Source organism: Pseudomyrmex gracilis, unplaced genomic scaffold, assembly GCF_002006095.1.
Source record: "Pseudomyrmex gracilis isolate BER0280 unplaced genomic scaffold, ASM200609v1 scaffold_222, whole genome shotgun sequence".
In the NCBI taxonomy this organism is placed as follows: Eukaryota; Metazoa; Arthropoda; class Insecta; order Hymenoptera; family Formicidae; genus Pseudomyrmex; species Pseudomyrmex gracilis.
Window position 1 is genome coordinate 196,043 of NW_018020806.1, and position 16,179 is coordinate 212,221.

The window sequence follows — 16,179 nt, forward strand, 5'->3', positions numbered from 1 at the left end:
ATACACAGTCGATCTCGGATACCCGAAAAACCGAATGATTTCTGTCGCCGAGCGCCCGGCGCGAATACTTTCGATAATCGCGGCTCTTCGGTTGTACCCCGCACTGGGTTTCAACCTTGCGACTGTTTCGAAGTTATGGTAGTTTAGTACATGCGTCAAGCTATTTGAATGCCAATCGCGACATCTGCCAATGGTACTGAACGGAGGAAATATCAAATTGAAATTTGTCCGGATTTTGGCGACGCACCCTGTATATACGAGGCGATTTGCGTCTCTTGTTTTCTTTCGACTCAATCAATCGCGGAAGTAAGACGATATCGCGTTTTAATATTTTAATCAACAGTTGCAGGTGGGTATAAAATGTTAAACAAACATCCGGTTGTTTTTTATCAACTACAGATTTTATCGTACGACGTTTTACGTCAGCGATTCAAAATCAAAGCTTTTGATACTTCCTGTTACGTACATAGTTCACTGAGAAATTTTGACTACAGGTTTTTTGCTCTGATTGCGTATGTTTCGCTGTTCCAATAAAATTGCCCTTTCAATTTTCGGAAGAGAGAATGTCGCGTGAAAAATCTGTATTAAATTTGCTATCTGTCAATTTTTTTAAAAGCAGAAGAAGACTCTCGGCTCGATGAATTTTGTAAATAAAATTTAATTGAAAGAGTATCTGTATTAATTGAAACGCGCGCGCGAAAAGTTCGGTGATAAATTAATGATTAGCGAGTTACGGTCGAGTGGATCCGCGCGAATAAACTCGCGAACCCGCGCTCCGCGCGCATCGCATTCCATATACGAGATCCTCAGTGAGAACGGACGACCTAAATCGGCTGTCGTATAACTCTTTTTCAGAATTCGCAGTTTGTGTGGAACAGAAACATAAATTTAGTGCTGAGTGCGCGGGGAAAAAAAAAAAAAAAAAAAAGAAAGGGAGACGAATGGCGGCGCGCAGTTTTCCATGGTTTTCGTCGATTCGGCGGATATTTTCTCACCCGACGATGGGTGGATACAAGAGTAATTCATCCATTTGTGGGAAAAATATCAATGTCAGTATAAGCCACTTCTCGAGCCAGAAGGCATAATCCGTCGTATTGTGAGAGAGGAGACATCAGGATTACGAAGTTTTTCTTCGCCAATTTCTTGTTCACGGAATGATTGACGATGCCGATAAATCATTTATAAATCTCTAATCAACTTTACCTAATGCGATTAAATATCTAACAATTGTAATTGACGTGAGACAAATATCTGTATTATAATAAATAAATTTGTGACAACACAGATATGTGTTGCAAAAAGTTTCTTGATTTGAAAAATTTGGAATATCACAGTATACATATTTTTATTTTAACATGGTACGCGAGCGATGCACATGTAAATGATACGGTAAATTTATTTATTTATACGATTTATTCATCACGAAGATCATTTTATTAATAGTTGTTGTTCGGTATTTGCGTTTATTGCTGGGATTGCTTTTGTTTCCGCGCACGTTTCAGGTAAAATATTTTATCAAATTATATATGTATATTTCCAGTTAAAACAATATATACAATATTGTATATACATATGATATCGTTATGCCAATACATCAGCGAAATGAACTCGTTCAGAGTCGCTTTATTTGGGTAATTAAATTATTATTTATATATTTGAAGGTGCAATTTGCTTATAAACGTTTCCCAAAACACAAACTTTGCCATTTACGTCAAATACTCTAATTAATATGTTTTTGAGTTAATTGTTTGCTTGGTGTTAATTAAAAAAATAAAACCAATTATTTTTAAATCTTCGATTAAAATTTAAATTTTTCATTTATTTTCGATTGCTTCATTAATTAAAAAGATAAAAACAATTTATTTTAAAAATGTTTTTGATTAAGATTCAAATTTCGTAGTTTATTTTATTTTACATTGTGTATTTAGAGAAAATCAATGTTTGCAAATTTATGATAAAATTGTTTTTAAAGTACGTTTTAAGTAACGAGAGAGAAGCACGTACAAACCTAATAACCTAATAACTTAATCACAGAGTTTTCTTTGAAATAAATAATGAACAAGCGTTTTTAATGTTTTCATTTGCATAAAATTGGCTGTTACATGACACGTGAAGTGTTTTGTCTAAAACACAATACACAAGTTTGTGATAATCATCACAAACCGTTGTAAAGTGATGTGCTCTAATTTTAATTGTTTACCAACGTGAAATTACATATCACGCTTCGTTTAGAGATTATAAACATAGATCGTACGTGTCGAACTTTAAGTTGAGCTCGTACCAAACATGGCGAAAGTATACATCGTGCAAACCATGTCGAAATTAACATCAACATGTTAGTCTTATTACTTTAGCGCGTGCAACGTGTGCAATATATAAGACTATAAGAGCACATCGAACTATATCTATCTAATCAACTGCTCACGTCACTCAAATGATGTATGTGAAATATGTAACTATCGAGAAAGAGAAAGAGAGAGAGAGGGAGAGAGAAAGAGCATTCAGTTATTTTGAATATTCGAGAATGTAAAATGTATACGATAACAATCTGCGCATGCAGCTGTATCATGTAAATATCTACTATAATTTATGTAAATTATAAGCGACGCGGTCACAATTGTGTGCGGAGCAATTCCGTGTTCTCGATACGTAGCATATTTTAGCACTCACAGAAATGTCACCGCGGCGATTTGCGGTTTCAAAATCTCGTGCGTTTATCAAATTTACATGAATTCGAATAATTTGTCTATAAAATCCAACAATAAGTACAAATTTATACAAACAACTTTAATAATGCGTGAAAATGTGACTTTTTCTTACAGACGGAACAGTTCACGGTGCTTTGGCTGCTGTTTGCAGTGATCGTAGCCGGCAATTCCGCGGTCCTCGCCGGACTTCTGCTGGGAAAACGCAGAAAATCGCGAATGGACTTTTTCATCAAGCAGTTAGCGTTTGCGGGTAAGTGCCTATGTATATATATAACAATCGCGAACTTTGTTTAATGCCTCTTAATGTAGTTTCGTAAGATCTTGATTATTAATTTAATTTCGAAATAAAAAAACAAAAGCATCTTATTGCACTTGTATGCAATATAAACAATGTTTTAATACACTTCTGCGCTACTTTGCAAGATATTAATTGTTCGATATAACTATATGTACGTACAGACGAAACAAACGATCAAAACTCTTTCTTTCTTTCTTTTATTCTCTTTGCTAAACATTCTCCTTTGCTGTCAATATTTATCTAAAGTAGAATTGTGTAGATACGGGCTGTGTATATGCAGTCTTCTAATAAATCTCGTCGCTTTTGATATCGGTAATTCAGCACTTTCGAGAAAAAACAACAGCGCCATCCTCTTTCGTGTTTACGTTTTACGGATAAACACTTCTCTTCCTGTTTTTCCTGATTTATCTCTACACACAACATTATCGTGTTCAATGGCATACGTGTGTGTGTGTGTGTGTGAGAAAAAAAGAAAGAGAAAGAGAGTATGTATATTGTGCGCGCAACCGGAACATCGTCAATAAAAGATATATCTTTTTTGCAGTATCGCAATGATCGTAGAAACAAAAATATCGGATCTTTATATGAAACAGAATCGTAACGGTAGAATATTAGTAATAAAAAAATTCAACACAATTTAATTGAGGTTTTTTGTGCGTTCGGTGTAAAATAGCGAGAAACGTTATAATTGCGCGCTGGTGTGTATTGTAGCAAAGAAATACAATGAAAATATGCGGCATCGGGAAAAGCAATTTCTTTATTATATACGCTATGAGGGATATTAAGGATAGCTGTTGAGACTTTTCCGATAGCGCGATTACGCCAACACGCTTCGCATCAGAAATATATATATATATATATTGTCATTGTCGAACAAAAGATTCTTCAAATAACGACGTTGCAGATGAATCAATTCTTGCACAATGAGAACGCGACAAAAAAAAAAAAAAAAAAAAAATTGTTTTCTTTTCGACGATACGAACCGCGCGACGCGATTTTGAGATATTTTCTAAAATATATAAAAATAAGATATGAAGCGCCTTCGTTTTCTTTTTGTCATTTTATAAAACATTTACACAGCAAAGAAAAGTGTGTCTTTATTAAAAAATAATGTATCACACACACACACACACACACATTGCTTTTTTTATATCCACTTAATAACGTAAGAATTTTGTTATTATCAATATTATTGTGTTATTATATATTTTTTCGCAACTTGAAAAGTTCATGTAATATAAATTGATATATATTGCTTTTACAATATTAGAGTTTTCGCTTAGTGTGCAGCGCATGTGTTTATTAAAAATGCAATTAGTTTTCAATTTGTGCTTTCAATTTTTGACATTAATATTGCCATCGGTGTTATTGAGTTGTGAGAGTGAGCAAAACTTTTTCACTTCGTCGATAAGATATGAATGATGAAAAAATTGAAAGTAAGACGGAAGTTTATTTGAAGAATCAACACTCATTTCACGATCATGATCGAGAGCGGATTTTAGATCCGAAAAATATAGAATAGTTCATTAAAGATAATATTATATTACTCTTTGTGACGCATGAATGTTATAAGAATCATTTTTTTGCGCATTCAAACCTGCTTAGATATAAATCCACCAAAAAAACTTTTAATTACTTTCCTTAATCCTCGGAGAACACACTGGGTCAATTTGACCCTGTTCGTCGACTTTGATCAAAATATTTTGCTTCAATTTTGCTTTTTTGTAACATATTTTTTACAATGTTAATAATGTTAACGACACTTAAAAACTATATAGGCATATTCCAAACTGTTCAAAATATATCCGGAAAATTTTTTCAAGCCAATCGGATAAGTGCTTTTTAAATGGTAGCATCTCAAAAAGTGGACAGGGTCAAATTGACCCAGATTGTTCTTCTTGATTAAAAAAATAGGTGTGTTCCCCGAGGGTTAATCAGATATTTTTCTTAAAAATGAGCGCGAGATATAGAAGCGTTAAAGACATCCGGAGAAAAATTAAAATTCCAAATTAAAAAATAGTCTGCACGTTTTAGTTAGTGTGTAACGTTGTAATATAATAGTTGGCGCAACTTTTGTACGAACTTTGTAATTTTTGATGATACAAACCCTCGGTTTAATTATTCTGGAACATAAATTATTTACGGCACACACGTATATGCGCGATGTTTCGTGTCTTCATAAGAAAATTAACTCCGCATGAAAACAGCTCTTAATTACATTGTGATATTTCTAATTTCGAATCTGACAAGAACAGGACACCGTCGGAAGTACCGACTGTGAGAAAATTAACGCTGCGCAGAAGCACACAGCCTCTTAATTGCATTGCAATGTTTGTGAAACGAACTCGACAAAATAGAGAATCATCAAAATTTATCGATGTGGTGGGTTTGCGTAAAGTTGTATGTGACGACACGTGAAAACGGGAGAGCATTTTGCGTTATAAGGATTGTTAACAATGATCGAACGGAAAATCGTCGAAATTAGTTCGTCGAGAAACTTGCTATGATCGATATACGTCTGGATATTACTCAGAAAGCCGTTGATGATAATCTCCGTCTCTAACAATATCGATAATTAGTTTCACCGTTCCATTAGGAAATGGTGAAACGCAATCGATCTTCGGTGTATCTTGTTGCAGATCTGCTGGTCGGCCTAATATCCGTATTGACAGACATTGTTTGGAGAGCGACGGTCACGTGGTACGCGGGCAACATAGCGTGCAAGCTGATAAGATTTATGCAAGCCTTAGTTACTTACAGCTCGACCTACGTTCTCGTGGCTCTGTCAATCGACAGATACGACGCCATTACCCGTCCGATGAACTTCTCCGGCAGCTGTGAGTACATTAGCGCGTATTATATGACCTGAAGAGAGTCTTTAATATTAAATCCTCTCGCAAAGCGGCAAACCTCGAGCCAAGCGGGGTCTCATTAATTCAGTTGAAATTACACGATAATGTACAGAATGACTCGACCCGTGAATGACGCCTGACCTCACAGACAAAAGGCTACTCTAATATTCTCTCTCTATCTCTCTCTCTCTCTCTCCATTCCGCATGAAAACCTTTAACTGCCATTACAGAGCTTTAGGAAATGATAAATTCCGATGCTACGATAGTTTCCCAAGAAGAAAAGATTTCCGAAAAAAAAAAAAACAATATATATACTCTTCCAAAAAAACAAATATATAAACTGAGAGAAAACGCAGTTAAAGAAAGACAACGTGTCAACATTTGGGTACGATTTGCAAATGGCAATTAATCCTTCGCTAATCAAAGTTTTGTGACATTTGATTTATTGTTTTTATTTTTTTCTATTAGAAAAAAATAAAAACTTTACTCTATTAGACACGCTAAACGATAAATAATTTTTCGCAAAAAAGTAGAACTTGTATAATAATTATCTATAATTTATAATAATTTCTAATTATCTATAATAATATTTCTAATTATCTATAATTATCTATAATAATTTCTAATTCTTTCAATATCAGAGATTTGTTCGATAATTGAGTCAGAAAATATTAAAAATATACAAATTATATTGAGTGAAAGAAAAGAACAAAGAGGAAATGAAAGAAAAAAAAAGTAAAATAGACTATATCACTTTGCGTCAATTTAATTTAATCACAGTTGAGTGAGACAGCAAAGTTATTTTTAATTTGATACTTGTCACGTAATTTGATCTCGACGGACCGACGGCAGGTCAACAATGTGGTTAAACACGTCAAAGGCTAGTTTGCTATATCTGTTAGTCACCCCTAAATGAGAACCAGCACGGCAAAGTGCAGCTATTCTCGCGTTTGTAGCGATTGAGAGACAGCGTGTGCGAATCTCTCTGTTGAAGAGTTTACTCTTTTATTTAAATTTCTTTAGTTGACGTATCTATACGTTTCGCGAAATTGCTTCGCTCTCTCTCTCTCTCTCTCTCTTTCTCTCTGCCGGACATTACACTTTATATATTGTGATTTCTTTTCTATTTCTACTCAAGAACTTTCATAGAATAGAATTTTCACAGTGGCAAAAATCCAGCATCATTCAGCATTCGGCGAAATGTCGCAGCGATATCTGCAGCGACTGCCAACACAAGTCAGTCTAGCGATTCATGCAATAACTTCGCTATGTTCTGTCACAAAGTTAATTGACTGCTTTGAGCGTCGCGATCGTGAATTTCTTGTTTCTTTCTCTCTCTTTCTCTCTCACTTCCTTCCTTTTTCGACGATCTTTTCTTTTGTCTTTGTCGAGAATCTTTCTTTTTTTTTGCAACAAAATAAAGAATAGAAAAAAGACAGCGTGTTACTGTTCTTTTGCGTCTTTCAGGTCTGTTATATCGTTTATCACACGGAGGTATCTCACGGATCGTTGAGGTGCGTATCGCGCATCCGAATAAAATTTATCTTCCTATCGACTTTTTGGCTCGTCGATAGAAGTTGAAATTACTGTGAAAGCTGCCATCCAATCACATTCAACCATCGCTCGATACTTCATCACCACCAGGGAATTAATGCAAATAAATTATTTCGTGCCATTAGCCAAATCTTGGATATTACAAAACCGAAGCAGATTGAATCCGATTTCGTTTTTCAATAGAAAATGATTGAAATTGCGCTCTGCGAGAAACAAAAAGAAATAAACGCGCGTTTCGCGCTTATATTTAATAATTAATGACATTAACAGAAAAAAGTACATACAAAGACAAGGATTTTTAACACAATAATACGAAGACAAAAAAAAGTTAGAAAAAAGAGCGGGAAAACATTAGTGTGTTTGTAAAAATAAACAATTCAACAATAAATCTTTCGAACGTCTAAGAGCCTAAACTTTGATCATTTGTATTGATTTTCTTCAATCTGATTAGTAATATTGTTAAAAGAAACTTTGAGTTTGTTTGTCGTTATCTCGTCCAAACTACAATATCCTGATGATAATGATTAATAACAACAAAGAAGAACTGAAAGAGAAAAATAATAAATGATCGCAAAACGTCTATTATTATAATTATTTATTCATTCCCACGCAGCTTCACGTTCCTTTTTTGCATCTTTGTTATTTCAGTTTCAATTTCAAAGAGAGCATTACGCTTTTATCCTTATTTAAATAGGATTCCAAGTTAATCTATTTTTATTAAGTCTGTTATATGGCTTTTTTTTTATACGCTTCAATGTTAAGATACATTAAAATTAATTGTCGTAATCGCGACAGCAGCAAGATTAATAGACTTGTGATAATAGACAATTACATCGTGTAACATCTTTTTTTAGATTAATCTGAAGCTATATAAAGCTTATTGACTTTTTATACGATCTTGCGATTTCTGCGTCGCGAGAAAGTTTTATGTTTCTTTTCTTCTGTTTTTTTTCTTTTTTCCGAAACATCTAGCTGTGTGTCGTAAAAACTTGATATCACGATAAATATCACATTTGTTTTACGCGTATGTCGCAAACTTTTCGCGTATTCGCTTGCGTCCGTTGATATTTGAGAAGATACATGTTTGCGTCAAATTCAAAATAAAAAAAAAAGAAAAAAAAAACATTGTCGCGTTAGTCAGATATTTCTTATTTACCTATTATTTCGCTCGTTTACGTGACAATAGTTACAACTCGAGTGTATATAAATATAAAAAAATTGAAATATATCTGTTGAGCGACAAATCGGTTTTATTTTTGTTTTATTGCAGGGTGGAGAGCTCGAGCTCTGGTAATAACGGCTTGGGCTCTGTCAGCCTTATTCAGCGCGCCGATTATATTTCTGTACGAGGAAACCCGAATACAGGTACACACGCATGTTCAAAAACTGAAAATGGACACGGAGCACAGCTAAAAGGATTTCTTCAGTCTCAAAACACTTTCACACTTAAAAGAGAAATTAATTTTAAATCGTTTAGAGAATATATTGCATGACTGTTCGAGAATAATATCGTTACCGAGACTCTCACAGAGAAAATAAAACTGCATACAATACAACACGCGTTAGAACAACGATATTATATAAATGTTTCTCTGTTTAAAAAAAAATTTTTTTTCTAGTCAGATTTCGAAAAATTTCAGCATCAAAATTTCATCAGATCGTTTTCTTAGGGTACAACGCAGTGCTGGATCGATTTGGGCTCGCCGATCCAGTGGAAAATCTACATGACACTGGTGAGTATCAGCCTCTTTATAGCACCCACGCTGATAATAGGAGGCTGTTACACGGTGATCGTGATCACGATTTGGTCACAAGGATCCGCGCTACGTCAGGGACCCACGAGAGACACTCGAAGAGCGTCGTCGAGAGGACTGATTCCCAGAGCGAAAATCAAAACCGTCAAAATGACTTTCGTCATAGTGTTCGGTAAGGCGCTTGGAAATTTTGCTGATGCAAATGTCGTTTTTTTGAGTCACGGTGTAATATCCAATTGAAACATTGACGCGCATAAAACTCACACGTGGAACTTTGATATATTTATATTGCACAAAAAATAATTTTAATTTCTATTACATTAAAACGTAGAAACGTTCTTTTCAAAATGAGAGATTTTTATATAATTAAAAATTAATTTTAAAATTCTTGCAATAAGTTCGGTTTTTTTCTTTGATCACTTCTTCGCCGCTATGTTAAAGAGCTTTTAGAAATCTCGAGTAAACAACGTGTATTTTGTTTTATGTTACCTTTTTTTATGTCTTCAGCATAGTATACAAACACTATGGCGATAAGGAAAATGTCACAACGGTCAAGTTTACTTGGCAACAAGAAAAAGTAATAGCTTCCTATCGTAGATTCCTTCTATGTCTTTGATATGGGATCGGGGCGAACCGTTTTATTTGCGCGACGTAAAAGACACACCACAAGGAGATAAGCGGGTACGCTTGCTACTCGATCCTCCTATACGAAGACAAAAGAAAAAGAAGGTTGCGGATATATATATAGGGTGTAGTTGGGAAAAAACAATGCAATAAACCGAATATAATTGAATATAAATTATGGATGAGAACTTGAGAAAAACTTATTTATTTACTCGGTTGTTTTACAAACGACAAACCTTTCGTTTCGATATTTTATCAGTTGTATATAGATAATTAGAATGACTTGACGCGACAATAAACTGCCACTACACGACAGAAATACATTTCACAAAACCTTGCTTTTTTTTTTTTATAATAAATTTGTTTTCGAAAGAGACTGATGAAAAATGTTTCGTCGCGAATTGAATATTTAAGATATTGAAACACACGTATATAATTTTTTTATATTTCCAATGTAATAAAAAATTAAAAACAAATATAGAAATATATAAAACATTTCTACGGCTAAATTTAAAAAATTTAGAACAAACGCGTTTTTTCTACAACGGCCGTTTCACAATCTGATTTATATCAATGACGTTTTTGACAGTCACAGTGTAGAACGTTCACGCGACTTTTCCGGAGTAGCTCGTTCAAGAAGACAATGTCGTCTTCTTACGTACACGAAAAATCGCCCGAGCTAATCAGATTCGCTTCCGACAATTGACTAAGGCGAAATTTTTTTTTTTTTTTTTTTTTTTTTTTTTTTAGCTGACGACAACGCGACGACTCGATAGAAAGATCGATCGAATTCTCCCCTTCGTATATTTTCCGAAACCGAGAAATCTATGGAATTTCCCATAACAGCCAAAAGCACGAAGAAGTAAAGGAGCTGTTACGTATGCGGCATAAATCTTGCGTGTAACGAATGCTTCGTAACGGGAACGTAATCTTGTTTCGTGATTTGAAATTACCATGCGCATAATGTATCGCGCGTATTGCAGTCGCGCTTGTTGGTGACGTGTTGCTTTTCGTGCTCCGAAAAGCTCATAAATTTTCGTGTATCGACAAATGTTTCTATACAGTATGAATATTTTTTATTTGCATATATTATAAAAAGAGAAGAAAGTTAATGTAAAAAAGTACGTATAGGAAAAGACCCAATTACTGTTACCTGTTCAATTAATGTCACTCTAAGTTATTTTATTTAAAATATTAAATAAATCCTAAAAAGTTATGCATGAAAACAATCTAACATAAAATTTTAAGTGCAATTAATATAACAAAAACTCTCCAGCACTCAACATTCGTGTCTCATTTTTTTCATTTTAGAGATAGCTCTCTCGCATCGTTCTTTTTTAATTATTAAATTTATAAATAAAAATAGAGATTTTGAGAGGCGGTATATTATTTTGTTTCTTATATTAGAGACATCGAATAATACCAGATAAGAAGAAAAACACATGTTTTTGATAAATAAGTAGCAAAAACAATTCACTAACGCCAGAGTTTATTATTCAGGTGACAGTAATTGGGTCTTTTACCCTAGTTTTTATGAACACTAATATACGTGTAAACTATATGTTGCAATTAATTGTTAATTAAACGTACATTATTATTGCAAAACAACTAACATTATTTCTGAAATTAATATGTATTAATTAATTTCATAAATTTCCTGAAGCAGATTTTTAATTTTTTATTTACATCATCTCTTTTTATAAATAATTACGCGAGTTTAGGGAATTGTTATTATTAATTTTATTTTTCTTCAACGCGCCTAATTGTGCGTTTAAAATGTTTATAACGAGGTTTATTTTTTATAAGCTTCAACTTTGATCTAAACTTTTTACGCGTAACGTAAACAAAATTTGTTAACTAAAGTTAAATTATTAATTTTACTTTGACATTTACGCGTTTTTTTTGTAAATTTTTGTTTTTTTTTCTTTCTTTTCATTTTAATAGAAAGTGTCGGAGCAACTTAACGTGTATGTGCTGTATTTGTACGCCAACAATATCTTCGTTCTTGAAAGAAGAACAGATACATTTATCTGTCACTTATAAAAGAGAACGCGTACAATGCGCGTCGTTCATTGAATCTCTTCGAGATATTTATACGTTCCGATCGGTCATTAGAGCGTTGCACACTCACCGCGAATGACGAATCAAGCTTAACGGCGAATTAATGAGGTTTTGTTTTGTGAAATCATCGATCACTGTGCTGTAGAAGAGGTAATATATTTGTTCTACATTTACTTCACATTTATTAAGACTGTTTTAAAAAATGCTGATGCGCGTTGAGATTTTTTACGCTTTACACGTCCCGTATATTTGACAATTTATAAAAAACACGTATTTGAACGTGTTCTTTCATATTACTTTATCGACGTGACCGTTGCGATTTTCTTTTTTCCGGTAGAATAACTTTCGCCTTACTTTTCGGAATCGCTTTCTCAAGTTTGTTCATTAGACCGCAGATGCGGCCTCTGTTTCCGAAATTACACACACTTTTGCGGTGGATTCCATTATTGCATTTTCGTTGTTTTGTATTTACTGTTTGCTAATGGATCAGCAATATCATTTGAGAAAAACGGAAGAGTATTTTACTTCGTAAATGTTGTTCCGTAAACGAGAAACGGATTAGTCGCGAAAGCAGTTTAAGATGCGTTGTATTGCCTTTTTTAAGCGTGAAAAAAGCTCGCCGTGCGTCAGATGTTCTGTCATTTTTCGCGTTTCACGACTGATACTTTCTTGCTTCATAGTTTTTCCAATATCGACAATTTTATCGCAATGGCTCTTAACTTTCTTTTTTTTTTTTTTTATAGTCGCGCGGATTTATTTGAAAATTTGAAAAGACCCATCAGCTTTGAATCTGAATAATATCTGTCGATATACACATTTTGCAAAGCTGGTTCCTTTTTGTTAGAGATAAAGTTAGAATAACATAAAACAAGTTGTAAGTTTGATAACATTTATAATAATACATTATGTTGAATTACTTTAGCAACTGATTGTAAAACTCATATAATCCGATAAATAAATGTGAAAAATAAAATAAATAAACTAGCAAAGATTTATTCGGTCAATACAAGCCAATGTGCCAGGTGCAAAATATATATATATATATTTTTTGTTTTAATTTAATTGTATAAATTAATACACATGATAATATGAATTTGATTTAATTTGAAAATTTATCTGAAAAATATATAAATAAATATAAAATATAAAGTTAACACTTGGAATTTTTCAAGATAGTTTATTTTTCGCTGTAGACAGAGAAATACTTTCTCATGTACATTTTCGATTTTACGAGACATTGGACTCGATATCACATCGTTTCAGAAAAATATAGAAAATTGAACCTTGAAGTCGTGTAAGTGACATCATCGCGATAACAATAATAACCAAGTTGTCCGTAACAAGTACAGAGTAATGGTCCGATACGCTTGCTACAAATCTCTATTGCTAAATCTGTATTGCAGTTTTTCAAGACAAAAAAAATCAATTTTTCTTTAAGTGTTTGATGTCTTTTAAAAATCTTAACTAACGGAAACGCACGCTCTATTATTTTATATTGCTTCAAAACTTTCAAAAATAAGTTTACGGTCTCGCTGGTCTCTTCGTTTCGCGCAATCGTCATTTTATTATTACACGCCTGAATTTATTGACACGTATCACTGTCTAATGCATTTTTTGTATTTCGCTACATAAATCTATCTTCTTGCCGTTGTTTTTGTTTTTCTCCGATCTTTACGAGATTTCACTGTTTCATGAGCTCTCTACTCAGAGCAAATAAAAGAAGAAAACGCCGCGACTATACACTATCGCTAAAGCGGAAGCAGCCATATAAATCAGCGTAATACAAAGAGATAAACGGAATGTTTTGTTATTTCTAGATTGTTAGATTCGTTATCCAGAAATGGAATTGACGTAAACTTTTTCTCTCTTTCTCTCTCTCTCTCTCTCATTTTGATAAGATTTTTGTATTTAACGTATTAGTAATTTAACCCTTAGACTACGGAGCGCGATTATTTAAAACTAATTGGTTTTGCGTAAATGAAACTTAATTTTCAATATTTTGACTCCAATCCTACGAACTCAAATTATTACATACATGTAATTTTTTCGTGTTTCAGTCTTCATTCTTTGCTGGAGTCCGTACATAGTGTTCGATCTTCTTCAAGTTTATGGTCACGTGCCAAAAACTCAAACCAATATTGCGGTAGCCACTTTCATACAAAGTTTAACGCCGCTCAACTCGGCTGCCAATCCGATCATTTATTGTCTATTCAGTACGTCGTTTTGCAAGACAATACGGTGAGTACGTGAGTCAAGTGTGTTCGTTTTAATCTTACACGAAATATATGTCAGTGTTAATAATGTCTTTTGTTTGAATTACGCACAACCCGAGTCGAAATTTAGCGTCTACATTAAACCTCAATTTTTCTTTTTTTATGTAGGAGTAAGAAAAAAAGTAGATGCTACTTTGACGCTGCTATACGTCCGAAATTTCTTTTTTTTTCAAAAATTGAGGTTCAATGTAGACGCTAAATTTCGACTCGGGAACTCATAAAAAAAAAGAAACCATTATAACTTCGGAAATATATGTCGCGTGTGAAAAAAATGTAAAAATTCTGACGATAAAATTCTGAATCTTGGAAGACTATGTATAACAGACCAGAAAATTAAGCACTTTTCCTTCCTTTTGTGTATTAAGTGTTTTCTGTTATTGCAACGTTTTACACATTATTATTTAATTAATCGCAAAGAAATCAAAGAGAGTAAAATTCCTAATCTTTTTTTTTGTTTCTCCGAACAACACTGTGTGCAATTGATCTTTGGTCACGGAATTTCCTTAATTAAACAGCAGTTATTGCTCGGTAGAAACATGCAGGCAACCTCGTGGATTTCGGGATGGTGTCCGTCCTGCTTCGGTGGCGGACCGACGAACAGCAGCAGAAGAGCGACCGTAACGACATCGCTGACGGCGCAATCTTCTCGCAGAAACGGACACTTCACTATGCTGCACTCCACGTCGCGAAAACGCGTTATGGTCTCCTTGGTCTAAAGAGAGGTCGCGAGAATGAACAATTTCCATGCGGATTGATGCTCTAGCTAAGTATCTTGGTACAAGAAATGCATTTACTTAAGGCACACACGTCTGTGCTCAACGACAGACTCAATCGTTGCGCGGAGAACGTAAGTTGATTTTCTTTCGTCTCGAACGAATAATTTTGGGTGAACATTTATTTATTTATTTTTTTTTTGTGAAATAATCTCATATTCAGTTCGAAAATATATACCGGCCGGCAAATGTATCCGAACTATATTCTCTTTCTAATGTAATTGCCAGAAGAAAGAAAGTAGTTCTCGAAATAAAATTTTACTTTTTTGATTTAACAACATATGTTTGTGACTGTTTTGCTTTGATTTTTTTTCTGCTGTAAGATTCAGTGACTAGAGAGATCGACGTACTTTTTAGTGATCGCGTGTATTTTAAATTATGATGTAATACATAATATTAAAACTGGCGATCTACCCGATAGTTTTTGGTGTTTCGTCGCTAATTTTCTAAGTTTCTATCTCTATATGTACGTAAAATACCGATGCTCGTCTTGTAGACGATCTCAACGATCTCATATTGCGCTTCATGCATCACGTAATCTTGTTTAGTAGTTTCTTAATGAAAATACAGAAAATATATTGAGGAAACTCTGTACATATTATATAAGTTATGTTACACGATCCTCTTTTAAACTTTTAGAGACTGTAAGTGGCTATAAATAACAAAAGATAAATAAAGCACACGACTAAAAGCCGTTGTAATTAATTTTAATTATATTAACTATAAAAAAAAGTGTATGCCTCACACTCGAAAACATTACAGAACCATTGTTATTAAAGACAAATAATTAATTTCGACGAGAGAAATCTTGTCAATATTTTATAATTTAAAAATTATACATTTTATATCAACATTAAAATATAATTTATTAAATACCAATATTTTTAATAACATTTATAAGAAATGTTTAAATTCAAAAACATACAATAATCTTTTAAATTTTAAAAATGCTAAAAGTTTTTCTCTCTAATAAAGAAAGAATTGCATAAAGAAATAATTACATTATGCTCTTACAAAACAGAATTCATGATATGAAAAGAATAATTACGTTCTGAGATATCTCATACAGTGCAAATATAATCATCTTGTATGACAAAAGAGACCTTACAATCACGTAGAGAATAAAACATGTACAAAGGTATAAGCGCATACGGCGGTAGTTTTAATAATTTTATCTACGGATTTTGTATGACTTCCACATACCGTCCACATTAATAAAGAAATGATAACGTTACGTTTTCAAATTTATTTTGCTTTTTTTGCTGCTTTTATTGTTCGGTTA

At 33.4% G+C, this 16,179-nt stretch overlaps 1 protein-coding gene across 7 annotated transcripts in view; it reads left to right on the forward strand.

Annotated features, from left to right (window-relative positions):
- LOC109858752 (cardioacceleratory peptide receptor-like) overlaps positions 1-15,688 on the forward strand; it is an 81,098-nt gene extending 65,410 nt beyond the window's left edge. For all 7 annotated transcript variants that reach the window (XM_020436311.1, XM_020436312.1, XM_020436314.1 and 4 more), the window contains exons 3-8: positions 2,823-2,958; positions 5,646-5,843; positions 8,683-8,777; positions 9,083-9,338; positions 13,909-14,089; positions 14,657-15,688. In XM_020436311.1, coding sequence (XP_020291900.1) covers positions 2,823-2,958; positions 5,646-5,843; positions 8,683-8,777; positions 9,083-9,338; positions 13,909-14,089; positions 14,657-14,840 — 1,050 coding nt within the window. In that variant the 3' untranslated portion in view covers positions 14,841-15,688. The remainder of the gene's footprint in view (positions 1-2,822; positions 2,959-5,645; positions 5,844-8,682; positions 8,778-9,082; positions 9,339-13,908; positions 14,090-14,656) is intronic.
- Positions 15,689-16,179: the final 491 nt, after the last annotated feature.